Source organism: Erithacus rubecula (genome assembly GCF_903797595.1).
Source record: "Erithacus rubecula genome assembly, chromosome: 11".
Taxonomy (NCBI): Eukaryota; Metazoa; Chordata; class Aves; order Passeriformes; family Muscicapidae; genus Erithacus; species Erithacus rubecula.
Window position 1 is genome coordinate 17,037,875 of NC_136663.1, and position 26,485 is coordinate 17,064,359.

The 26,485-nt window shown below is 43.0% G+C and overlaps 1 protein-coding gene across 2 annotated transcripts in view; it reads left to right on the top strand.

Annotated features, from left to right (window-relative positions):
* The window catches only part of EPHA4 (EPH receptor A4), a 475,816-nt gene that overhangs the window by 84,435 nt on the left and 364,896 nt on the right, over positions 1–26,485 (top strand). The window contains exons 10-18 of one of the 2 annotated variants that reach the window (XM_079315656.1): positions 275–388; positions 570–755; positions 4,591–4,652; positions 5,186–5,395; positions 7,911–8,060; positions 10,776–10,969; positions 13,460–13,615; positions 13,903–14,772; positions 16,976–19,295. In XM_079315656.1, the coding sequence (XP_079171782.1) occupies positions 275–388; positions 570–755; positions 4,591–4,652; positions 5,186–5,395; positions 7,911–8,060; positions 10,776–10,969; positions 13,460–13,615; positions 13,903–14,017 (1,187 nt within the window). In that variant the 3' untranslated portion in view covers positions 14,018–14,772; positions 16,976–19,295. Of the gene's footprint in view, positions 1–274; positions 389–569; positions 756–4,590; positions 4,653–5,185; positions 5,396–7,910; positions 8,061–10,775; positions 10,970–13,459; positions 13,647–13,902; positions 14,773–16,975; positions 19,296–26,485 lie in introns of those variants that run through there. The other variant, XM_079315657.1, reaches the window with a different exon arrangement.

Consider the following 26,485-nt stretch of genomic DNA (forward strand, 5'->3'; position numbering starts at 1 on the left):
AATGATGACAGTGATTTGTGAAGCTCATTAATTGGCAAAAGCTTGATTCCTTACGTCAATATTGGGAAATATGAAATGTTTACACTTTAAAATATTGCACTGGGGGGAAAAAATACTTAAGTCCTTCCTTCCTTATCAGTCATTCCTGGCTTACAGAACATTTTTATTGTACACTGTCTTTGCTGTTGTATATCATTAAGGCTTCAGTCTCATATGTTCTGTGTTCAGCAGCATGTAGATCAGTGACTTCAAATAAAACATTTCTGCCTTGCAGGTGTTAGAACATATGTGGATCCTTTTACATATGAGGATCCAAACCAAGCTGTGAGGGAATTTGCCAAAGAAATTGATGCCTCCTGCATAAAGATTGAAAAAGTTATTGGTGTGGGTAAGTGCCAGAACTTTTGCATTTTTTTCTGTAAATACACTTTTAAATTTGCTTTTAGAGAACGTGTGATCCTATGATTTTTGTATGACAATTCTCACAAGTGTACTGACATAATAGTTTGACAACACAAGTGCATGCTTCAGGCTCATGACCATGGATTCTTGTGCCTTTTTCTTCAAAGGGGAGTTTGGTGAAGTGTGCAGTGGACGCCTCAAAGTGCCAGGAAAAAGAGAGATCTGTGTTGCTATCAAGACTCTTAAAGCTGGTTACACTGATAAACAAAGGAGAGACTTTCTGAGTGAGGCCAGTATCATGGGACAATTTGACCACCCCAATATCATCCACTTGGAAGGTGTAGTTACTAAATGTAAGTAGGTCATTTTCATGACAAGTCTAATTTGGAAGTCACTGAGAAATTAAGTCTGTGTGGTATGTGCTGGCTTTTTTTTTTTTTTCTCCTTCTTACCCTCTTTCCTGTAAAATGACAGATGGAACAGATCCACTGATAGCTAATAGGAGGAAATCAGTGCAGGACAAGTCATTAATCTTGTTGTCAGCTATAAATGGGTTTACGGTTTCAACTGATACTCTATCTGTAGGCAGCTTGTACAAGATTTTGTAGAGGGAATTAATACTGCAGGGGTTGGCTTTTTTTTTTTCATCCCTTCTTGCTATGCCAAGCAGGCATCTTTCACATCTTTGCTAGACTGAGATGATTGTTACAGGATAGGCAAAAGCAGATGGTGAGTGAAGAATTCAAAATGATGGGGGAAAAATACCAAAACAAAACTACACAGTCATATGTTCAAAGTACAAAGCACAGATGTAAGGAGCAAGCCTTTGAAATGAAGCAGGCTATTTTAGTGTGAAACTTGCTTATTTGTTTTCTGATTTACAGGTGTGCTAATTTCACTCTGTAGAATGCACCAATCTTGCTTGGTTTGGGTTTTTTAAGTGTGTCAGTGTTCCTGTGCTGTTTAAGAGTAACAGTGCTTGCTGGGTGCTGTCTGTAGGCTAGAGCTGAAAATGCATCTGTGAGACAAAAGTGCTTGTCTGACCTGTTTAGGTGCCACTGCCATGGTGTGGGTTTTGTCTCTGCTCCAGCTGCCCTGGGTAGCATGGTGGCAAAGCCTGGCTCTGATTGCTAATCCTAAAAGATCCTTTGGATGCTTTGGAAGCATAGAAATCAGGCAGTGATCTTGTGAGCTGCTGTCAGAGTGGACTTTGTGAAGCTCACCTTCTGCAGCATGAGGAATGTGAATGCAGGCTATTAATAGTGGGAGCAATTAAAATTCAAGATGGATGAAAAGTTAAAAAGTAAAATATCACTAGAAGAACAAAGTACCTCTCATAGAAGGTTATCAAAACCATCAATTCCACTGTAAAACTCTGTGAGAGTGAGAGCTGATACTTGCTCTGCCACTTTTGTTTCTGGAAATCTTAGCCCTGCTCATTTGTGTTGCTGCCTCCTGGTCTCCCTTCTCTCACCAGTTGAAAATGGCTCATACAGTGTGTGGCAGTTTGCTTTTAAAGGCAAAGAGCACTTCAGACTAATTCTGGCCATCCTTTACTGAGAGCCTCTCTCAAAACGAAAATTAAAATACAGTACTCTGTTTAAATTTGGAATGTCTGAGTGTGTCTCTGTGATTGTTACAACAAAGGGGAGGAGGGTTGTGATCAGGCCACAGTGTTTGCCTCAGACAGTGATGCTTTTAGCACCTCAGTAAAAGAGAGACAACAGGGGAATCTTTGTGTTGAAATCCCACCGAGGCTGGAAGCCCCTGAGCACTTATAAATGCCCGTGCTCATTTGCATAATGCAGCTGTCAGTGAATTAAAATGATGGGGAATGTTCACCGAGGAGGTGGCAGGTGACCTGGCAGGGCTCTTTGCTGGCTCCCAGTAAGTGATGCTCCAGCAGCAGCCCAGCTCTGTTACCTCCAGGCTGCACTCCTGGGGAAACAGGGCTACTTAAGAACACATTTATCTCCATTTCTCCATGGGCTTTCTGAGTGCTGTGATAAATGAATGCATTTAATAAACTGAAAATTAAAATGTGAGATAAATAGTGGTATAGATGGGGGTTGAGAGAGGCAGCAAAAAACCATGAATAAATTATTGGCTGCTAGTCAAGTACTTTAATAATTGACTCGCTGATGGTAACTTCTCCCTCCTCTCTCTATCCCCCCTCCCCTGCAAAAGAAGTGCCTGAGTAATGAAATTACATGTTAATGCACTGAAAGAGTCTTCCTTTTTTCCCTTCTACATTGACATAGTATCTTTTGATTGAAGAAGGTTAATTAATACTCATTTAGCTGTATTTGTTCAGTGGAAGGATTGCTGTTGCAGTTGCAAAGGATAAATGAAACAGTGCCATATGCAGATTTGGTTGAAGTTTTTCCTCTTTCCACCAAAAAATGCTTTCTAAAGGTGAATTAGAAGGAGGATTATGTTTTATCACCCCCTTTTACTTCTGAATGTGCTCAGTCAAGGTCACTTAGCCCTTCATTCAGAGCAGTTTGCTTTATGCAATGCCACTGCTTCTCTGCAACGTTCAATAATGGCATTTCACAGGCTTGCATGGGACTAAACCAGTGAGAATTTGGGTACCAGCAGGGAAGGGATGTAAAAGCAGGAGTAGTAAAGAAGCCTGTAAAAGATAGGTTGAGACCAAAAAGTTGACATAAGTAATGATGGGTGAAGTAAGTTATGTATCACACATAGATGTTGGCCTAAGTGAAATGTAGTAAAATGTTTCTGCAGTCAGTCCTTATAGCATATGGTTTTCTAATTAAAAAAAGGTTACTTCAGAACCAGAAAAACCTGACAAATGAAGGGAGAAGAATCTTGGTGAAAGATGCACTGAGGTAGAAACTATTAGGGGAACTTTAAATGCTGCAGCATTTTACGGTAGGGTAATTTTTAGAGATGGTTGTTCTGGAGCAGATTCTTGCTGGTGATAGAAGCAAGGAAAAATTAAGTAGCTCTGATACCTTCCATGCCAAGATGCAGTTGAACTATCTGCAGTCTAGGTGGCCTGGCCTTTGAAGCCTTCTTTACCTATAATGTTCCTTTATTCAGACCTGCTCCAGGAAGTAAAAGCTGAGTTTCTCTGGGACACTGTCTTTTATTTAGGAAGAAAACCCTATAGTTCCTGTAGGTAAAGCCTAAGAGAGAGGAAGGTTTGCCATGCCAGATTGTCATCACTGATTGTCAGGTGCTCATCTTGGGCCTGGGCTTTTGCCATTCAACCTTTGTTGAGTTACTTCTGTACTTCTGCCATTGCTCTTTTGAGATCTTATCAGACCTATTTCTACAAATACCTGTATGTCAAATATGCAGCAGGATCTAACTCCATTGAATGATTAGTGTTCCTTGTGTGCACTGAAATGTGCTCAGTTTCAGCACTGTATGACCTTTATAAAACTCTTAAAGACAACATGAAGCATTATTTGTGTATTTGCTGCTGTTTTAGGCAGGAGAGTGCCTAGAAAGCATCTCCCATCAGTAACACTGCCCTTCTCCTCTGGCTGCCCAGCTTGGCCCCTGTTGCAGCATGGGGAGCTGGGTGCTGCTGAGCTCTGTGCCCCTTGTGTGACACAGGGCTCTGAATCATTTTGCCCCTGGCTCACTTCAGGAGGAAAATGACTTTGGCTCATTCATAAATAACGAGAGACACTGAGTGCAAATTCAGGACAGAGAAGGTTGAGAGGAACAGACTGTATTTTTCATTCTTGAATCCAGTTGTCTTGGAATACCTTGTAGCTGCTGGCAGCTTCCAAGTTGCCTAAAGCATTGATCTTTCAAAAAAGACAGAGAGACCAAAGCGTTCACAAATTCCATTTTCTGCTCTACAAGCAATTTATTGCACTAAAGATTTTTGTCAGGTTTGGACAGATCTTTGTTTCTTAGTTCTCAATTATCAATTCACATATTCCCTAGAGAACAGGAGCCACTTTAGTTAAAGACCTTGTCAATGAGTCAACCAAAGGGTTAACCTTCCAGATGGGCTCTTTAAATGTTTCTGTCCTATAATATTTCATCTCTTGCTCCCCACAGCTGAGGCATAAGCTTGGTGCTTTTCAAATTAAATTAGATTGTGTAAGCCAGGTGTCTTGGCAGTAAAATCATGTGCAAGCCATTTTTATCCCATTAACATTGGTGTTCATCAAGGAATTGTGTTTTTCTTTCTGCACATTCTAGGTAAACCAGTAATGATCATAACTGAGTACATGGAGAATGGCTCCTTGGATGCCTTCCTCAGGGTAGGTGATTTCTTCAAATGCAAAGGAGATTTTATACTGGGAAATATTTTCTGGTTTTCTTTCTTTTATTTTTTTGTTCAGAATGATACTGAAACTTGCGCAGTTTTAAAGAAATTATGTTTGTATTCGGGAAATTCTGTTTTCTGATGTTGCTTCTATCGAATACCAGAATAAATATGAAGTGGAAGAATATAAAATAAATAAATTTTTAAAACAGCAGGATCTTAAATAATCCATGTTTAATGTGAACAGTTCTGACTTGCTCCATTTTTGAAAGCATTGCAGTGCTGTAGACTCATTAAAATCAGATTCATTGCAAACGGAGTACTGCATCACTGAAAGCTGTGACAGAAGCTCTGGGTTTTTGCTTTACTGGTGAATTACAGACACTGGTGAGGAGAGTGAGGAAATAACTTTGCATTTTCTCTGAGAGGAGATGGGAATCCTCAGCTCTGCTCTTTGCCGATTTCAGCGGCGGCAGTAACGCAGCTTTAGCTTAACGCTGTGTGATTTCCTGCTTTCCCCACCTGCAGAAGAACGATGGCAGATTCACAGTGATCCAGCTGGTGGGGATGCTCCGTGGCATTGGCTCAGGGATGAAGTACTTGTCTGACATGAGCTACGTGCACCGGGACCTGGCTGCTCGCAACATTCTGGTCAACAGCAACCTGGTGTGCAAAGTGTCTGATTTCGGCATGTCCCGCGTGCTGGAGGACGACCCCGAGGCAGCTTACACCACACGGGTAGGGGGGAGGAAGGTGGCCATGTGGTCGTGCCTGCATGTTGGTTTTGTCTGACTGCGTGGGAGGTGACAGTGGTTTGTTTTAAAATAGTCTCAGTCACAAGTGGAAACCTAAATCACAACCTAAAAGTAAACATTGGCCCGGGCTCTGTCGCTCCTATAAATTGATGTGTTGTTGCTGCTACAGCAGTGGCCACTGCAGTATTTCTTTTCTGAGGATGTGACCCGTGTATTCCTCTTGTTCCTTCATCATGATACAGCACGTGACAGAAATATGATGCCAGAAATTAGAGCCTGGACTTCGGTTCCTTCTGATACCTACAAACATGGATTCCAAGTGGCTGCTCCTACTCACATTTGATACAGCACAGTGTGTGGTAGACACACCACAAAAAAAAAAAAAAAATAAAAAAGATGCATCCACTTTTGCCCATCACAAGCCAGTCATAAATTTGACCTAAATGATTTGGATTGGGAAAAGTGTTAGATCTGCATTCCCATTTTTTGTTTCTTTCCCATTTTATCTATATTTCAGCATCCCACTGTTAGGTAATTTTGCTAAAGCCATTTTAATATGCTGCACATGGAATAGGGCTAATGCAAGTATTCTGGCCACAAAACAACATCCCAGCCATTACCAGCCTTTGTACCAATACCTCTGATATCAACATGCACGTATAGAGAAAAATGCTGGTTTATAAAGACTCCTTTTTTTAATTGCTTATTTTCTTCGTTTTTAAATATCTGCCATTCTCCATCTGTTCTCCCTAGTGCTGAGTTTGTTTGCAGCACTCAGATCTTGCTGTTTAATCCCAACACTCATCCTTTAATGGATTCACAGCTCATTACAGGGAAGGAGTAGACTCCTGTAGTATTAAATGCTGGCCAGCCTTGATATCTCTCACTCGTAAGGGTGGCAAGTGGAAGAAGCAGAAGCAGAGGTCTGAAAAGCTGCATTCAGGGGAATCAGAGTTTAGACAAGCACACAAGGGCAAGACAGAAATGATTGAAAAGCTCCTCTTTGAATTCAGCAAATGGAGATATTGTATTGTTGGCTCTCAGGAGTAAACTAGAGAGAGCCAATGACATTTGCTTTACAGTTATTGTCTTCATTTGGTATCAGTAATGAAGGATCAGGAATATTTGGATTAAATCCACTGTGCTCAAGCAGCTAAATATAAAGAGCTTATTGACAATTTTTAGAATGACAACCATGTACAAACAGTGTCAGTGCATCTGTGTCTGAAAAGAGGAATAAAGCTTTTTGCATTACCAGAGAGGCTGCAAGAGAATGCAATTTTTAAAGCAACGTTTTTAAGAGAATGGTGCGTTCTGCTCCTGTCAGTAACTCATTAAAGCGAGAGCATCTTGCAGTCACCAAGGCACATATTGCCACAACCTGATTCACAAAGGGACTGATGCAAAGGCTGAAGCAGCCAGGAGAAGGACCCCTTTTGATTTCCCTTGGCTTTGGAACCAGTCCATATTAAACACTTGGGAGATATAGTAGAACAATATACTGCTAAGTATGCACACACTGCACTCAGTTATGGATAAAAGCTATCTAGGAGATGGCTGGGAAAAAAACTACCAAAATAAACTTAATCAAAAAAGCATAAAAGCAAATGAAAAAAAACCCTGAAAAACCTTTGTTCAGCTTAAGTCATTCCCCAGATGGAACTGCAGGAAACCAAAAGCTCAATTAAAAACACCTTGCATATTAGCATAAACAAAAGGAGAAATCTCTGGCCTGGGATCACTCAGCTAAAGCAAAATCAGATAAACAGGATGAAGCGAGTTCCTTTTTAAACGGTGTAGGACCTCAGTGGCCCAAATCAGATGACCAAGTGTTTTTATTTGCTTAAAAATAAGTACTGCACGAAGAGGCAGCTTTCTCCAACAGGTATCAAAAGCAGCCTTGTACCCTGGGGTGGTGATGAACTCCTCCCCCAGGGTCTGGGAGAGCCCAGAGGCTTACTTGCCTTCTCACAACTCTGGTAGGAGTTGGGATATTGCCCATGGGAAACACCACTGTATTCATAAATCTTCCCAGTTTATCCTCTCTTTATTTTACCTTTTTGAAAAGCAAAATGTTTATAATCCCATTTTTCTGAAACAGGCCAAACAGGTCAGACAAGCAAGCGAGGAAATAGTAATTAACAGCATGTACTTATTTGTTTTGTCAACTAAATCTCTAATATATACTTTGTAAAACCCCTGGCTTGTTCTCAGGCTTCAGCATAGCCCTAAGCAGAGATCTCTTGGAGGGCTGATAAAAATACATGTAACAATTTACTGGTTTGCCTCCTCATGACTAAAGAAAACAGATGGGCAGCTTTGCCTCCTGGTTGGATCTGACAGCTTCATGGCAAGCAGGAGAGAAAGTGGATGCGTTTCTAGGAAGGGCTCTGGAGTTGCACACAAGAAACCACTTTGTGTTTGGAATGTGTAGAGCAGTGTCAGCCACACGCCCTGCTGCATGGTGACTCACCAGCCCTGGTCCCTTTCCTTGGCAGGGTGGCAAGATCCCCATCAGGTGGACGGCACCCGAGGCCATCGCCTACCGCAAGTTCACCTCGGCCAGCGACGTCTGGAGCTACGGCATCGTCATGTGGGAGGTGATGTCCTACGGGGAGAGGCCCTACTGGGACATGTCCAACCAGGATGTGAGTCTCCTCATGAGCTTCCCTTCCCTTCCCTTCCCTTCCCTTCCCTTCCCTTCCCTTCCCTTCCCTTCCCTTCCCTTCCCTTCCCTTCCCTTCCCTTCCCTTCCCTTCCCTTCCCTTCCCTTCCCTTCCCTTCCCTTCCCTTCCCTTCCCTTCCCTTCCCTTCCCTTCCCTTCCCTTCCCTTCCCTTCCCTCTCCCTTCCCTATCCCTTCCCTATCCCTTCCCTATCCCTATCCCTTCCCTATCCCTTCCCTATCCCTTCCCTTCCCTTCCCTATCCCTATCCCTTCCCTATCCCTTCCCTTCCCTATCCCTATCCCTTCCCTATCCCTATCCCTTCCCTATCCCTTCCCTTCCCTTCCCTTCCCCTCCCTCCCCATGCCTTTGTCTTTATCCATAGATGCCTGCTCAGGTGTTTCTGTGGAAGCTGCTATATGGTTGTAAGATGTTTGTTCCAGGTTTTCAAAAGGATGTCATGGGTGGTAAACTCCTGTTTTCTCGGGGAACCTCTCTGGAACTAAAGTTCCTTGAGTACTTCAAGCTTTGTCTAAGGTCATGGAATAGGGGATTCTCAAGTTAGGGTCTATATCTTGTGTGTGGGGTTTATTTGGTTTGGTCTTTCAAATTTAAAAAAACAGCAATTAAAGAAAAATGGAGGAAAGGGAAAAAAATATATTTAAATATATTCAAATCGTAATACTGTCAAGAGAAGGAAGATTTGAATGTTCATAGTGTATCTTGAGTTTACTGAATGTGTTTAAGAGAAAGACACTGGAATTTGATTTGGCTTCCTATTGGTAGTTAATTCTTGAAGCTCCATTATACTTATAACCCTTCCAGGTGATTTTGTTTCTTGTAGGATATCTAAACCAACACATAGGAAATGCAATTCTGATTATCAGTCAGAGCATCCTTGTGGCAATGGCATAGCTGCCCCTTGAGGGCATTAAAAAGCAGCTTTTGTAAATGACCATTCTTAAATTATGCATGTCCTGTTTAACCATACCATCTGGACTACTTCAGTGTGTTCCAAGAGGGACTGTGCACAATGGTTGCTGTTCCAGAAGAGTGTTTAATAATAATGCTAATAAGAGCTTTTGCTAATAGAATTTTTATTAAATGAAAAATCCCAGTGAAAGTGAGGCCTAGATTATCCGTAATTCTTTTCCCAGGGGATTTACAAGCAAATAAAGGAAGAAGAAAACGGTAATCTGAATATACAGCCATGGGAGTGTTTAAGGCATTTTACAAGTCATCTGCTTTCTTCTGTAGAGCTGAACATTTTCAAAGAGTGTCTAGATGTGGATGGCATTTAATCTAAATGGGGGATATAATTTTAATTTCCTTCTGATGTGAAATGTCTCTTCTGGCACCCAATCTTGCCTTCCTTTTGCTAACAGGAAGTCATCAAGACTTAGCAAGAAAATAAAACACCAGATGTGTCTCGGTATATCAGGCATGTCTGCACAGCACAGTGGAGCTCACTGCAACAAACAGAGCTGTTTTTATTAGAGCTGTTTATGTTAGGCTGGTGTGCACTGTGACTGTACACTGCTAGACCATGTTGGAAAGCTGGCTTGAGCAAGGCAGGGAAAGTCAATATTACTGTCTCTGCACACTCTTTACAGTCCATAGCACAGACATGCCTTTTTCCCTCCTTAATGATGGCAAGAGCAGTGCTTCTCACAACAAAGCAGAAGTGGATTTCAAATTATACTCAGTGTCTGTTGAATCAAGAGAAATCAAAAGGATCTTCATACTTTCTGGGGGAGTGAGAGCCACTTTGTTTGTGGTCACTGAATAGTTGCTAATAGTGCAAGCATATCCCTCATCTTGTCCTCCCAGTGGATTTTAGCCACTAATTGGACAAGTCCATAAGGAGGGAATTTAGTGCAGCTCAGTCTCTGAGCAGTCCTGGTCTCTAGTCTCATGGTGAGTCCTGCCAGCAGTGTCATATTGATTAATTCAGATCTGAAGGCATCTGGGTCATGTCCCTGTCATGTCAGAATTGAGTTCTGGTCGTGTCCCATTCTCCTGAGAGACCTAAGAAGCCATTAGAGCCTCTGGAGTGCTTTTCAGAGGGTTTGAAGTGACTTCAGTCTGAGTTTCTGAGTTTCTCTGGGTTCTATTAAATATGAAATCCGTTCTTAAGATGTGTTGGACATCTGTAAAGCTTCAGAAAAGGGTTCCTATCTCTGCATTTCTTGGCTCATAGCATACAGCAGTGAGAGAATAGGTTCTCTGCAAGGTCTCTATTACTGACAGAGATGAGCTAGCCAGGGAAGATGGGGGAGGGAGTGATCTGCTGTAGCTTAAAAATGGTAGGGAAAACACAGTCTCAACGTATTGCACCCAAAACTGGCTGATAGTAAAGACTTGCTGTAGAGCTGTTGCTTCTCCAGCCTCTGTCCAACGAGGCTAATTGCTTATTTCTAGCCAGGGCTCTTTTGTCGTCCCTGTGTCCCATGTGCTTTTTTGTGACAATTTGCCCTGCCTATCAGATGTCTGCTCTGGGTGCTGTACCCTTTCAGTTTTGAATAGCTGGGGAGAAATGATAGTTCTGAGACCACCAGCTGTCTGAGTCCCAGTGCAGTTTTCCATGATGTATCACTTAACCGGGGATTTGTCACCATAGCCTGCATGGCCCTAGGGTAAACCCTGCCCGGGATCAGTGGGTGATGCTCTCTGATGTCTCCCTAATCGTGCCGTTTGCAGGTGATTAAAGCCATCGAGGAAGGGTACCGGCTGCCCCCGCCCATGGACTGCCCCATCGCTCTGCACCAGCTGATGCTGGACTGCTGGCAGAAGGAGCGCAGCGACCGCCCCAAGTTCGGGCAGATCGTCAACATGCTGGACAAGCTGATCCGCAACCCCAACAGCCTCAAGAGGACGGGCAGCGAGAGCTCCCGGTGAGCCCTGCCCCTGCTGGGACACTCCAGGAGCACGGGGAGAGACAGGGAGAGACAGGGAGAGGGGAGAGACAGGGAGAGACAGGGAGAGACAGGGAGAGGGGAGGTGGCACACACACAGTGCAGGTGGCACACACACAGTGCAGGTGGCACACAGCTCTGCAGGGCCATCCTGCACAGCAGCCACTGCAGGGGCGAGCACAGGGCTCTGCTGGCTCATGTGGCCCCCAGGGCAGGCAGGCTGGCAGCCCTGCCAGGTGGGAAGGGCAGTGGGCAGAGCTGCTGCTGGATCACACCAACGCTGAGCAAGTTTCCAGCACAGCATTAAGCACGTCCTGATGCAGGCAAGCTCTGTCAAAATCAAAGTTTGCTGCTTCTTTCCCCTTCTCCCCCCAGTGAAAAGGCTTGAATGGGTAGGGTCACCTCAATCAGTGCAGCTAACAGGAGTGATGTGGTTTTCTGCAGGAAAAGCACATCATCAAGTTTTATAAACCCTAGATTTGTGTAGGATTTGCAAATGAGTGTTACAGCATTACAGCCAACGCCTCGCGGGCATTGGGAAGGTGTGGATTAATTTTTATGTGAATTTGAATTTAATTTTGTGGAAAGCCAGTTTCATGTCTCCACTGATCCCGCATTACATTTGTTTTGTTTGCTAAGCATGGTGTACCTGCTACGTGCTAGAGAAGTGCAGCAGGAAGGAAAACTCCCAGAATTGTAGGGTAAAACCAAAATACCTTTGTTGTGACAGATCAGCAGTTTGTTTAAGCTGGTGAAACAATGCTGAGGTAATAGGAGCTTTACTGATCTCTACCAGCTCTGGTCTCTTCAGATGTCTCTGCTTTGTCAGGTAGTTTTGCTTACAGCAAATATGGAAAAAAAAGCTTAAAATAAATGAGGAAGATAATAGGAAAATGCTTTTTAGTAGGAGGGAAGATTCAAAAATATTAGACAATGCAAAATTATGTTTCTTGAATCAATGAGGGATTAACAGAGATTCTGTCTGTCTCCAACAGAACAATATCCTTTTTTTAAACTTGTATGTCCCTGTGTGAGTCTTGCTTACAATGTATGTCAGCAGAAGAGGGATCATTAACCCTGTGAGGCCACTATCACCACATCTTCCAGATTGCCCTAATTGCACTGGGAGCCTGGAAAAAAATGTATCCTCCCTTGAGGCTTAAATAATTTACGTGGTGAGAATCACAGTATGATCTGCTGTGATAATTTGATTGAAGAATCACAGTATGAACTCCTCCATTTTGCTTTCTTTTCAATGTACAGGTGCTCTTTGAAAATATATAGGTTTTCCAATAGTTAATAACCTGTTCAAGGTCATTCTGTGTATGTGTGTGTGTATATAAGTTAACAGCCAATTCAAGGTCATTTCACGTTCATGGCTATTTATAAATATTTTTCTTGCCTTCAGAGTTGGAATTTCAAATATGCATATAACATTATTAATATATGACTTTATGCATAAAGCATAATTATATATACATAGGTTACCATCATTGGTCTTGTGTTAGATAATGCAGAAAGAGTTGAACCAAGTATTACCAGCATGTACTCAATGCCTCAGGCAAGACCTAACTATGTTATTGCACACCTAGTCTTTGATGATGTGCATTTTCAAATAAATTGCTAAATGATAATTGTTTTGATTAGATAGATAACAGTAATTTATAGTGCTTTAATGAAACTGTGACTTATGATATACGTGAAATAATAAATGCAATATTAATAAGAGAAGAAAACATTATAAAAATAATTATTAGCAAAACCATGCAAGGTTAAAATGAGAAGCACATTCCACAGTGCAAACAAAGATCAAAGCTCGTGTGATTCCCACCACTCCTGGCACACACTTGGTCAGGAATGGATTGATTAAAGAGGGGATTAACTCCCTGCTGTCCTGGGTTTGATTGAATGCACTGAGCAGACCTGGCTAGAAACAGGAGTTATCTGAACCCGCCCTGAGTTTTACCCTCCAAACCAGTCTGGCAGGGTGTGAGCTCCCAGTTCTTTGCTCATACTTCAGCAGTGTTTCTATAGCTGCTGAGCTGGAGTCTGACACATGCAGGGTTGGCAAGGTCTGGCATTGCTGCCCGTGAGATACAGACCCAGCAGGCTGAATGCCTTCCAGCATTGCCATCTTCTTTGTTTTGGGGGGTAAAAGCTTTTCTGTGGACTTGGTTGTATCTGAGACGGAAGTCATAAGCTGTATTGTGGTTCAAATTAGATCTCAAATCAAAAATAGAACCTCAGGTCAAATTGATTCTTAGCAAAAATGGGCCCATTACTTTGCATCTTATTCAGTTTCTTGCACTGATCTGAGTTGATGCAGAGCCGCCAGTTTCACTGGGCACAGCCTCTTGCCCTTGCTTTCCCTCATCATAGAGGTTAATTGTTGCAGAGACCAAACTCTGGTTTGTGGTTCATGATCCAGCTGACACTATTTCTTCTGTCCTTTCTCTGTTTGGCATCCAGACCCAGCACAGCCCTGCTGGATCCCAGCTCCCCGGAGTTCTCGGCGGTTGTTTCTGTCAGTGACTGGCTCCAAGCCATGAAAATGGAGCGATACAAGGATAACTTCACAGCTGCTGGCTATACCACCCTAGAGGCTGTGGTGCATATGAACCAGGAGTAAGTACTCAGCGATATAACAAAAAAACTGGTAAATCTGGATTTAATCAGCCTCTCTTGCTTTGTGCTGCATATCATTACACTCATTAAAGGAATGGAATGCCTTTCATTTGGATGGAGGATAACTTTAAAATGCCTCCACAATGCCTCCACTTATTTAATTAAACATTTCTGTACATCTGCCTCGCTTTTGCTAATGCTGCTTGCGGTTGACTCTTGATATTTTTCTCTGCCCCAGCATCTGATCCACGGTCCTCAGCCCCTTGTTCTTCTCTTGCTTTCCACAGGGACCTGGCCAGGATTGGGATCACGGCCCTGGCTCACCAGAACAAGATCCTGAGCAGCGTGCAAGCGATGCGCACCCAAATGCAACAGATGCACGGCAGGATGGTTCCCGTCTGAGCCAGCACTGAACAAACTCAAAACTCTTGAAATTAGTTTACCTCATCCATGCACTTTAATTGAAGAACTGCACTTTTTTTACTTGGTCTCCTTGCCCGTCGAAATAAAGATCTGCAGCATTGCTTGATGTACAGATTGCGGAACCCGAGCGTGTGTGTTGGGAGGGGGCCTCCAGAAATGACAAGCCGTCATTTGAAACCAGACCTGGAACAAATTGTTTCTTGGAACATACTTCTCTGTTGATCAATGATATGTAAAATACATGTATCTATATAAATATAAAGTCACATTCAAGTTTTGATGCTATGTTTGCTGCCAGATACTGTGCTTAAAGAACAACAGCATTACCTTCCTTCTCCCTGTGACCTGTAGGATTACAACCGTAGTGTTTTATTTGTGGGTGAAACCACCATTGTGTACCTTTCACTGGAATGAAGAACCTGCCCTAGGATATTCTTTGCAGACTTGGTGCATCACTAACACCTTGCAAAAACCTCAGTGAGAATATCGTGTGGCTAATCAGTGCCTGCCAATTAGTGATCTACCCGTTTATGGGCTTGAGACGTGAAGTGACCCACCCTGTGGATTACTGGGTAAAACTGGACTTCTGGGGAGGTTCTTGGCTGTTGTGGTGCTGAAGCCTACCATTGAAAGACTTTTGTGACCATCTTGCCAGTAGTCAGCTGTGACAATCGTGGCTGTGGAGCTTTCAGACTTCTTTTTTCTTTCAAGAAACTCCCTTTGCCTCACAGAAGGTCAGTGGAAGTACAGAGTCCAACATGTTCATGGTGCTTTACTTTGTAAGCTGTGCTAGGATTTCACCACTGTTGGGGGGAAAATAAAAACTGCTGTGGTATGTGTTATTTGGGGTTTCTAACTGGTTTGTAAGAATCTGTGCTGGTTTCCCAGACTAATTGCTGAGCCTTTCCCATTGTTTGCTGTATTTGATGGCAGTGAAAGTTGCACTATCTCAAATTGCTCTTAAGATGTTGCCTGGTAGGGTGTGCAGACAAGGTGTAGGAGTGTCTTGGGGCTCAGCTCAGTGCTGAGAGCTTGACCCCACTCCACACTGAGAGCAGTAGGGATGCCCTTATGCTGTGATTGGAAAAACAACACCAAGTGATGCCATAGTAAAGTACAAATACTCATAAATGCACTCGAAGAACCAAAGACGTTTCCTGCACTCTCATGAACAGCAGTAAAAGCAGTATTTAGGTTTTAGAAAGGTGATGTCAGTGGTTTTATGGGAAGGGGAACAGAAAACAGTGGGATTGTGCATGCAGCCTTGCAGGTTTTGTGCAGTTTGGGTGTCAGGCATGGTGGCAGCTCTGTGCAATGCAGCAGTGCAACAGCTCCTGCACCATGATCCAGCTGGATCACTTGAGAACCAAAATCCACTTTGGAAACCAGCCCTTTAGGGTGGGAGCTGGGATTATCAGGGCAGCTGTGGGTGTGAGTGCCAGGTGCAGACTGCAGAGCTGGGGCCTGACACCCCTCTGCAGGTATGGCAAACAGGATGGGTCATGGAAAAGCTGAGCCTGCTCTAGGGAACAGATGGAATTTGAGTCACTGAAAGCATCCCCTGGGTTGCTAGGTGGAGGAGACTGCCATGGCAACGTGGTTGTCCTCAGTAGGTCACACAGGATAAAGCTTTATTCAGTAAAGTTCTGAACACATTGAGTCTTGAATTTAGTTGTAATGAAGCTTTTATTACTCTTTTTGAACAGAGTATGTAAGTTAGATTCCTTTAAAGTCCTTCTGAGGACCAAAGTGATGAGATGACCTTAGAAAAAAGAAGGGCCACTTATCCTGTGCTGGGTAGGAGGAGGATTTTCATGACATGTCCTTTAGAACTGACATTGCATTTCAGCTGTGCCAGGCACAATGTCAGAAAGGTGAGATTTAAAGTTTAATGGCACTAAGACTGGTTCTTTAGTCTATAATATTTTGGTCCTACTCCACACCTGACAGCAAATTCAAAAATGATTTTGAATCATTTTTAGTGGCTTTATATGTCAAACTTTCTTAATAACTGAGTTTATCCTAAATCCAAAACAGTTCACTCAGTTGGACAAATCACACATACTGTATTGTCACTCACATCACTTTTTGTCACTTTTAACAATAACTTGCTGATTTTAACCACTAACTCTCCCTCACTCCCAACTCTCTCAGAGAACAACTTGTTCTGAATATGAGATGCTAAATTTGGATCCTGTCAAGTCATGACAGCTCAGTATAAACTGTTCTGCAGTATTACTTATAAAAGCTTTTCCATTTCAAGAAATTTAAGATTTCTTTAAAAAATCTACTTAAACCAGCATGTTTTAATGTCACTTTGCCAGGCAACATAAGAAGCAGTTACTCATTTTAAAGACCTGACATTTGTACTTGCAGCAGGAAAAATTCTTCTGCCTCTCGAGTGCAGAGATACACTTGAAGTTTCCTTGCTGTAAATCTGTTGCATTCTGTTGAGATCATCTTTTTATCTAAAACCAAAATACACCCAATTTTCTGGCCAGTTTGTTAAATTGCTGTCTTGGAGTCTAGTAGTGGTAATTCAAAACAGTGCAATATTTTCCACACAAAAATGGAAAACTGTGTCCCTATGGAATGAAAACTGTGAAGGCAGCTCAGATGCTAGGTTTTCAGCACTGCCACTGCTGGTTGTGTTTCCTGTGATAAAATATGGCCAATGAGGGGCATCCACTGGAATGTGATTTTAGCTTGAAGAGAGCAAATGGAAGAAAAAAAAGGTGGCCTAAGTAAATAGATAGAAAGATAGATTGGTTGATTATGTATCTGTATGTAAGGTATGCCATGGAAGCAGGACTTGGAAATAATGTGAAGGAAGGACAGGGTTCCCACCCTTTGAGCACTGCCATTTTGGGAAGAGCTGGGTGTCTGTCTTGGTGCACGTGGTTCAATACATTTAATTTGGGTTCTCTTTTTGTGCAGGGAAATGGATTTTGCTTTCACAGCCTCGTAGCCCGTCCTGTTGATCACATTGACCATGGAGGAACACAGACCAGACATGAAGCCTCCTGGACCCACAGTTGTGTCTTCCATAGCACTGATTCTGGAGAGCACATGCTGAACAGTCATCGGTCCCTGAAGAGAGTGTGACTTTTGCTTCCTCTTTTTTTTTTTCCCTGGGCCACCCACTCTGTTGTTTTTCTCCACTGAGCGATAACTGACTCGTTAAGACTCAGCACCCCGTTGTCACTTGAGGAATGTACTGTGTCAAGGCCCTGCAGACTTCTGGATTTTGTTTTTCCTCCTCTTCTGCTTTCTCTGCTTACCTTTGGTTTTATTTATATATTTTGTTGTTGTCTCTCCTCGTTCCCCTGGCTGTCACCGCTGCATCCCGGACGAATGAAGGTGACAGAGCAGTACACATCTTACCATGGACACCAGGCCAGGTGCCACAGCAAAGAACCCAGTTCCTGTGAGCTGCCTGTGTACACTGCTGAAGTGACATTTTACACAAAAGGTGCCATTGCAGTGATATAAATATATTTTTTTCCTTGAGTGGATAATGGGTTATTATCTCATCCGACAGGTGCGTACGTGTGCTTGTGTGTGTGTGTTGGTGTGCAAGTCACCTCGTGTCTAGAACTGCCTGTGAATGTGCCCCAGACACCTCTGGGAGAGCAGGAGCCCCCTGTCCTGTGAGAGCAGGCCAAGAGCTCGTGTCTGACATGCTAGCAAGAACACACACAGTAAGAAGTGTTGAAATTGCTGTGTCTCTAGGTGTATTTTTTAGCTGCCACACTAACGTCGTTGATAGTTCTGCAGCCTGAAAACAGGGGCTATTTCAGGTTAGTTTTGGAGTAATGAATTGCAGGATCTAAAGGGTGCTAAAAAAGGTTTTTTGTCAAGTGTTGTTTATTCATACTAGTGCCCTGCTCATGACCAAGAACAACCAGTTTCTCAGTGGCAAGGTGGTGGAGGCAACACCTGCATCTCCATCCCCTGGCAATCCTGAACTGAATTCTTACGTAGCTTTTTTTTATCTGCAAAAATAGGATTTTAAAGACTTGTTGAATGCTAACAAATATATGCAGTTCTTCCATTCACAGAAGCACCTTGCTCTGTGTGCAACCTAATAATCAGAACACTTCCCTGGTTCCCAGCACAGATAAGGAACAAAGATGCAACAAGACCTGTAAAGTTAGCCAGAGTTGTGAAGTGTGTCCTGTTCCTTGTGCAGTTGCAGAGCAGTAAAGACACTCATTCTCCCATGGCCCAGGGAGCAGTGCTGCAGCACTGACAGTACCTAGGAGAGCTTTCTGTGTGTGGGGAGTTCACCCTGAGGCAGCTGGAGTGGAGCTGAGTGGGACCAGGGGATGCAGGGCCACGAGGAGCTGGCAGGGGACAGGTGGCAGGGGACAGGTGGCAGTGATCCCTAGGTGCTGCCCAGTGCTGCCAGGGCTGCTCCCTGCCGTGGGACAGGGGCTGGCTCTGGCACATGGGGCAGTGTGGATGCACAGCCCTGCCTGGAGCTGTGAGGTGCTGTCCCTGTTTGCTGCGTGGTGATTCTGGTCTGGAGGAGGAGCAGCATGTGCCAGCTGTGCCTGGCATTGGTGGCCACGGGCTGGGCCACCACAGAGGCAGCTGGGTGAGAGGAAGGTGAGTGCCACGTGCCACAGCACTGCTGCCCTTGGGGACAGGCCACCTCCAGCTTGTCCCCCACGAGTGTGTTCAGTTGTCCTGCTCACACACCTGTGGTTGATGTTTGTCCGGGTTTCTTGCTGTGCTAATTTTGTGATGGATCTTATGTATTAAAAATATATATGTATAAAATACAAAAAAAAAAAAAAAAAAAAAGCTGGTAAGTAACCAGTAAACAGGACTTAAAAAGCAGTATTTTTCTTTTATGTGACATTTTCATAACGAGAAAAAAAAATCTGAAATACTAATCAGACAAATAAAAAGAGAGTGCATTTATTTTTTTGTATCACTGCAAGTAAGTTGGAATATGCAAGGACTGTGGTTAAAATTAGAATGTATGAGGCATATTATAATTTAGTTCATACTGAAAAAATCTAACAGCATTTCTTGGTTCGTGCATTTGAACGATCTCTGGATTAGATATATAGATTTTTCTATTTTGTTTTAATTTGTAATTTTTTTCTCCCTCTGTGAATTTTAGGTACACATAACTTATGTCATTTATTTATGGTCTTTTATACCTAGTTTGTAAAATTGTAAAATAGCAAACAATGCAAACATTTGCATTTGAAAATAATAAAGTAGTTGCTGTACAAACCTGAAATGGACTATTCCTAATTATTGCATGGTTGGTTTTTTTTTAAATTTAGAGTTTATCCACAACAGATACATATAGAGAAATCAGAGTAACAGTCGTGGTGTTTGCCCCAAAGGGATTTATTCAGCAGATTCCATGGGAATGCACTGCCAGAGTTCATTTGAGCTTGGTGGCTCCTGCACACACCTTGGAGCACATTCAGCCAGTGGGGTATGCAGAGACAATGTGTCATGCATGGAGAAAGTTTCCATTTCACACACACAAAGATGTTTTACAAATTGTTTCATTTCAACTGAAAGAAGAACTTTCACATCTATTTTAAGAACCAACTGTTTCAAAATGTCCACTGAGGATTGAACACTTGGGTCCTTCCCCTTCTTTTGGTGATTCTCTTTTCCCCTTTTAGCTCCCAAATCTAAGAAATCATCCTCCAGAAACTTGTTTTACCCCAATGGTTTAATTTACTTCCAAGTATATGGATTTTACTGAAAAATTTCCTGGCCAAAAAGACATTTTTTCTCTCCCTGCCCCTAATTCTTTCCACATATTTATACAGTAGCATGAGGCAAGTGAATCTATTTCCACATAAAGCCTGTATATTTGCATTTCATTGGTGGTGAACATCCCTGTCCTTGAGCTGAGCATGGAGCAGTGCAAAAACCAGACATGGGGGCCGCTTGTCAAGAAAAACAAAATGATTTTGACAATTGCAAAGCAAAAGAAAAAAAGGCACGTTATGCTCTAAATCAGCAACATGATTAAAACTGGAGCTGCATTTGAGGCCTTGACCTCAGTTATTTTACCCTTTCCTTTGCAGGGAAGTACCCTTGGGCCATTGACTGATCCTCTATTGAGTGGGTTACAGACCCCTGACATGCCTCATTTCTGGCAGTGGCCCTGAACATAATTCTTTGTTTATAGGAGCCTCCGAGAAAGTTATATGAATATGTGGACTTTTAAAAATAAAATTAAAGCACTTTATTCCAATCAGTTTAGTCAAATGTATTCTCCATGGGTGGATGGAGAGAGTGGCCACAGGAATATGCTAAATTAACTTACTTTCATACATATACATGTATTTATATATATGGGGCAATTATATCCCAGTAATCTGCTGTGGATTACTAGCCTTTAACCAGACCAACAAAAGATTATATAAATCCTTGTTTTTATAGTTCTCTTGAACTTACTCATTACTCTCTTCTGTAAAATCTTGTAATTAATTTAATGGACCGAGGCATTTTGAGACATCCATTTTTTGGAAGACTGTTTTTAAAATTAAAAAAAGCCTCACTGGTCAGCAGAATAAAGCCATCCTGAGGAACCCAGCTTTGGAAATGCAGACAGCAGGAGGGAAGTGGGCACTGGGGAGTGCCAGTTTTCAGTAAGTTTAAATCCAAAAGCCCTTTAAGAACTCTGGCCTCAAGTTTTCAGAGTGCTGTGCCCTCTCACTGCCATGTGCCAGTGGAATCACCAGCAAACTCAACCTGTAAAGAAGAATTCAGCACAGAGTCCCCAGGGGTGCCTGGTTCATCTGCTGAGCACATTCACCTGTGGCTGAAACTTTACCCAGCCAGCAGATTCACAATGGGTGGTGAGTATAAAGGACCATTTACTTCCACCTTTTTGGAAAATAGTTAAAATTCTGTTAAAAAAAAAAATGCTTCTAAAAAGAGGGGTTAAAATTGAAGGTTGATATTCTTCCACAATTAAAGAGGCTGCTGGGTTGATTGAAGCAGCATAAATGAATGGCCTAGGAAAGGTGACACTGACAATTAAGTAAATAAGGATAAATGAGTTGATCTGAGCCTCCAGGGGGTATGAACTGATTTCACTGGGAGTGCCCTGACTTGCAACATCTTAAAAATGTAGTCCTTATCTATGTGCCACAGGAAACTTAGGTAATTTTGTTTGTATATTTCACCAGAAAATATATTTTGAAGTGTGGTTTGGCAGTGATTCAAGCAGTGATAGCACATTTAGGTTGGTCTTTCTGTCTGTTGATTTTTTTAATGCGGCCATTACTCATACAAATATTTGAAGTACTTGTTGAACAATACAAAATAATGGTATCCAACAACAGACAGGAGGGTTTCCTTGGAGTCCTGCAACTCCTGGCTTTGTCAGCTTCTGTTTTTTCAGGTTTGATGGCAGAGGGGTTTTATTTGCCCAGATGGTTTGTGTTGCAACACATCCTCAGAGACCATTTCTGTCATTTTAGCAGACTCACTCAGTGTTCCCCTGTGGCTGCTGAGGAGGCAGGACATCCATGTGCCTGCAGGGCCAGGACTGAGGGTCTCAGCAGCCCTGAAGAAGCTGTCTGCTGTGTTTTCAGTGCTGTCTCAGGTGTTGGAGATCCCCCACACTGATGCTGTCCCACACTGTGTACGTGCAGGGTGGCTCTGGGGAAGGCAGGGAGCAGAGCCCAAGCAGTGGCAGCTGCTGAGCAATTGCAGGCAGCAACTCCTCTTTTCCTGTGCCCAGAGACACTGCTCTTTTTAGCTTGGATTCAAAAAATGGTGTCTGTAAATGTTTCTTCCACAGATGCCTCTTCATGTTTCACCTGCTTTTGTCTTCAGACCAGGCTGCACCCTGTTAGGAGCTACATTTGACTTACACAGGGGTTTGGAAATTATTAGTTTTGGAGCCAGTTTCTCACCCTGAACAGGTGGAAGAGATCATCAGCAATTTTTATTCAGCTTTGAAAGTGGGTGTAGTTGATCCAAGAACAAAAAAGCATTCACCAAGTACTAAATCCAATCAACCGTGGGTGACTGATTACTTTTAGCTTTCTTAATTGATTGACTGTGGCATTTCTAAGAAGGAGCTATTCTGAAACCCAAGGAAGTCCACACAAGTGTTTCAATTCTCAGAATAACTTGTAAGTGATGTGTTAAACCTGTGTTTGGCTTCAACAGTACTGTGTGTTATAAGCCAAATATACAGATGGGTGTGCAAGAGTTCTGCTGGAATAATGGGTGGCTTTTTCCTCTTGCTTAGTAACAAGTTAAATGGTGGAAGGCAGAGGTTTATGGATCCTTTGGAAAACGTTTGAGGAGTTTTTCCCATTTAAAAGCTCCTAGTAGATGTCTAGTAGCACATAGCAATGGAGTTTTCAAAAATAGGTTCCTTTCACCCCAACAAAGTAGCACAAAACCCACCTGCATGTGTGTAAGTGAAATTGCCTTTTACACACACATGTGCACGAGAAGAGCTTTGTTCTGGCTGGCTGTCGTGGTGCAGCTCTGAGCACTGCTCCTCAGCATCAGCTCCACCGTGTCTCTGTGGCAGAGCTGCCCTGCTGGGGACACATGGGACACTGCTCTGACCCACTGGACACTGCTCTGACACTCTGGACACTGCACTGACCCACTGGACATTGCTCTGACACATGACACACTGCACTGACACACTGGACACTGCTCTGACACATGGGACACTGCACTGACACACTGCACTGACCTGTTGGATACTGCACTGACCTGTTGGACACTGCACTGACACTCTGGACACTGCACTGACCCACTGGACACTGCACTGCCCACCAAGCAGCCAGGGCCTGCTCTGGAGGATGTGGCCATGAGCTCACTGTGCATGGGCTTATCAGTGCCAGGGCTGCCCTTAGGATACAATGCAGGTAGGCTTTGTAACATCAGTGTCAGATTTTTCCTGCTATTTTACCTTACTGACAGCTACTTTTACTCACACAACTGAAAATGAGCCTGTCAAGTCCTGAAGTATGACTCCCCCAGCAATGTGTTCTAGGGCAAATCATTAATGTCATTATTCTTTTATTTTCAACACAGTAAGACAACTCCAGCTGGCAACCAATGTGCATAATGCACAGTGATGCCTTTGGTATGATACAGAGCAACCTGTCAGAAGGTGACTCAGATCCAAATAAAGGTACAAGCCCTCATTGAACAGGGCTCAGTCATCACCCTCAGCCTCAGATGTGTCTGCTGTTAGGTTGGGACCAAGACTCTTGTGGGTTGATTGAGAACTTTTTAAAAATGTTTCTGAACATGGGAATTTTAGCCACAAACAATCAGAATCCTTGGGAGCAATCACCTTCCCTGTAAAGCATAGACTTATTCCTAGGTCAACCTTGTTTTCCTAATAACAAGAAATTCCTTGGGAGTATTTTAATAAGAAATAATATCTTTTTGTCATAAAAAAATGTGAATGTCACATCAATCTGTTCCTGAGCTTGGCTTGAGAGCTGGGATGGGACTATTGATGTAGTAAAATGAAAGAAATTCAGCTGGTAAAGTACTTTCTCTGGGGCCACATTTTACTTGTGAATGGGGATAGTTTGGCTAAGGAAAAAGACAAATACACTGCTGACATTGCATCTTTTTCTACCCTAACTTTCAGCTGCATGATTTTTGTTTCCATCTGTGGAAATTACAACAGGCTGTCTTTAACATGCCCTTTCCAAGCAGTATAAAATCAGCAGTATTCATTGTGTATCTAGCCTTTGCCAGCTGTGGAAATTATCCAAGGTGTATCACAGCTGTTGGGCATCTTTTAATTGCAAGCCACAATTACATTGCTGCCCTGCTCCTGCTTCCCCAGCCAGTGGCCACTCAAAGGGGAGAAAGAACTCACAAGGAGCCACTTCTCTGAGGATTAAAGACAATTTTTCCCTCTTTGGACTGGGTAGCAGGTCTGGGAGTTGATATGGTATCAGGACATGCAAATACTGTTTCTATGTGAAATAATAGCTGAAGTGACTCAAGTCCTTGCTGGCCACACTGTGCTGTCAGGCTCAGCCAGGGATGCAACCCAGTCCTGTGTGTCCTGGGGCCTGGGCTCAAGTGTTGGGGAGCAACAGTCCTGGTGCTTTTGTGGAAGGTGTGTTTTGTATCATAGCAAGCCTTTAGTTTGGCATTTGCTTGGGGAAAGCAGCAAGCAACAAACAAGTGTGGCTTAAATCAGAAACACCTGTGAAATTATGCGTGTGCTTTAAATGAAAGTGGGGGCAAATTTTTTCTTGGCTTAGAGTTTTGCAGTTTGTTGAAAAATTACATGGTCTCCATTCCCTCCTTTCAAAGTTAATTGTTGTCAAACCCTGAGCCAACTGAAATAAGCTTTTGTTACTCACAGTGGAGGGAGAAAAGCTGAGCAGGATCTGTTTGTGTCTAAAAGCACACAGAGCCAGCTCTGGGCCTGAGCTCTGGTTTGTGTTGCCTTGATCAAAGAGCCCAGATAGAGCAGCAGACAAAGCCAGGGCTGGGCTGGCAGCAGAGCCAGTGGGTGCAGGTTCTACCTGACATTCTCCTCTCTCCAGAAACCTGCATGTTTTCCCTACCTCCACTCTTAATGACTCCCCACACTGTTACCAGCAGTGCCAGTACTCAGTTCCTTCACCTGTGCTTGGGTCTCCATTCCCTCCATGCATTTGTGATTTGTCTGATGAAGTCCTGGTTTATTGGTTTTCTGATTGCTTCCTTACTACATTCATCCCAAATTAATAATATTTCCTGTTCTTCAGCTCATAAACCATTTATGCCTGTTTTTTTTTCTTTTCCATCATTAAACTTCCTCCATCCCTCGCTCTTGAGTCTCCACTGGTGAGGAGTTTCCCTTTCCCAAGGTCTGGGAGCACAGTGATTTCCTGGCTGGCCCCACCACAGCAGTCTCAGGGCTGGGGAGGCTGGTTCTTGTCACCATGGCATGTGCAGGGGGCATCACCACAGCATCTACTGCAGATACAGACACATTTCAGGAAAAAAATGGCAAGCAGCTCTGCTTAAATTACTGAGGAAATGAAGACAATGTGCTGCTGGGCACTGGAACCCTTCCTCCCTTTGCTCTCCAACAGAGCATTTGTCAAACACCAGGCACGTTCTGCTGTGTGTGGTTCGTGTCCTGAGGAGGAATTTGCCCCTGTGTGACTGAGGAGCATTATGTGGCATTGTCAACACACACAGGGCTGCCCAGGCAGCTCCAAATGTTTGCATAACCCAAACCCCAGCACACTAAAAGGCACCAGATTATATTTTGTAATTCTCTTATTTTCTTGCTGGAATTGAATTTTTTTGTTTATTCATCCTTTTCTTTATTGGGTCTAATTTTATTGATTGTTGAACAAAATTGTACAAATGCTAAGCCCTTTCTGCTTGTATTAAAGAGGGATTTCCATGGTCTTATAAGCTTACCTTTTTGAATCAGAATGCCATGTTGGTTTATCTCATAATCTTTAATACCTCATTACCAGCAGGAACAGCATATGGAATCTTAAATTGAGCAACTGAAGGTCTTAGCTGTGAACAAACTGTGTTCATTGTAAAGTCTGAATCTGCAGAAAATCCCCCTGCCTCTCCCATAGGTAACTGCATGAACTGCATTCATGCTGTAGGTGCAGTGCAGTATTTACCAAGGGCAATATCAGACTGGTGGGTTTGGAGCAGCTTTGCTTCATTTGTTCCATTTTGCAGCTTTTTCTCCCCTCCTTGGCATCAGTGTTGTGTCCTGGGGCTCTGGTTCAAGTGCAGCCCAGCTAAGGCAGCTGCCTTTCAGCTGTCTTCTGGTTTGTAGATGATATCTGATATAATGGTGCTGCTCTTTTTGTTTGTCTATCATTTTGTAAACTAAATGTATTGTTTTAATGGATTTGCTGAAGAGCACAGCCAAGCATTCAGCTCATGAACTGTCCTCTTTGATTCATTGCTGTTTGAAATTCAGTGTGTGACTGATCAACCGAGTTGCATAGAATTTTTTTTCTTTATGTTGCCTGAATCAATCAAACTTTCTCAGTGAGAAACTATAATTTAAAAGAAAAACACACAAAACCTGAAAAAAACCATTTATATTCTAAGGCCTGGTTTTAAGAGTGTGAAGCAGCATTAAAGATGGCTTAAGAAGTCAGCTGGAGTTTTCCTGGCATGAAGCAGCACAGAGTTAGTGCAGTGTGTCTTACAGCTCTTTAGTTCAGCCCCAGCATTGTCAGCAGGTATAAATCTGAGCAGCCCTGATGAGTGAGGAGGGTGTCTCTGCTGCAGTCTGGTCTCCAGGCTGTGAAAAGTTGGTCTGAAAGTAGGAGGCAGCTGGGACAGAGCTGCAGCCAGGCTGAGAAACAAAAGGGAGGCCAAGAAAGAGGAGAAAAAAGGCAGAGGAAAAATTTCTAACACAAAAAAGTGGTAAAAAACACAATCCAAACTTTTTCAAAGCAGAGGATTTGCTCATTTTTA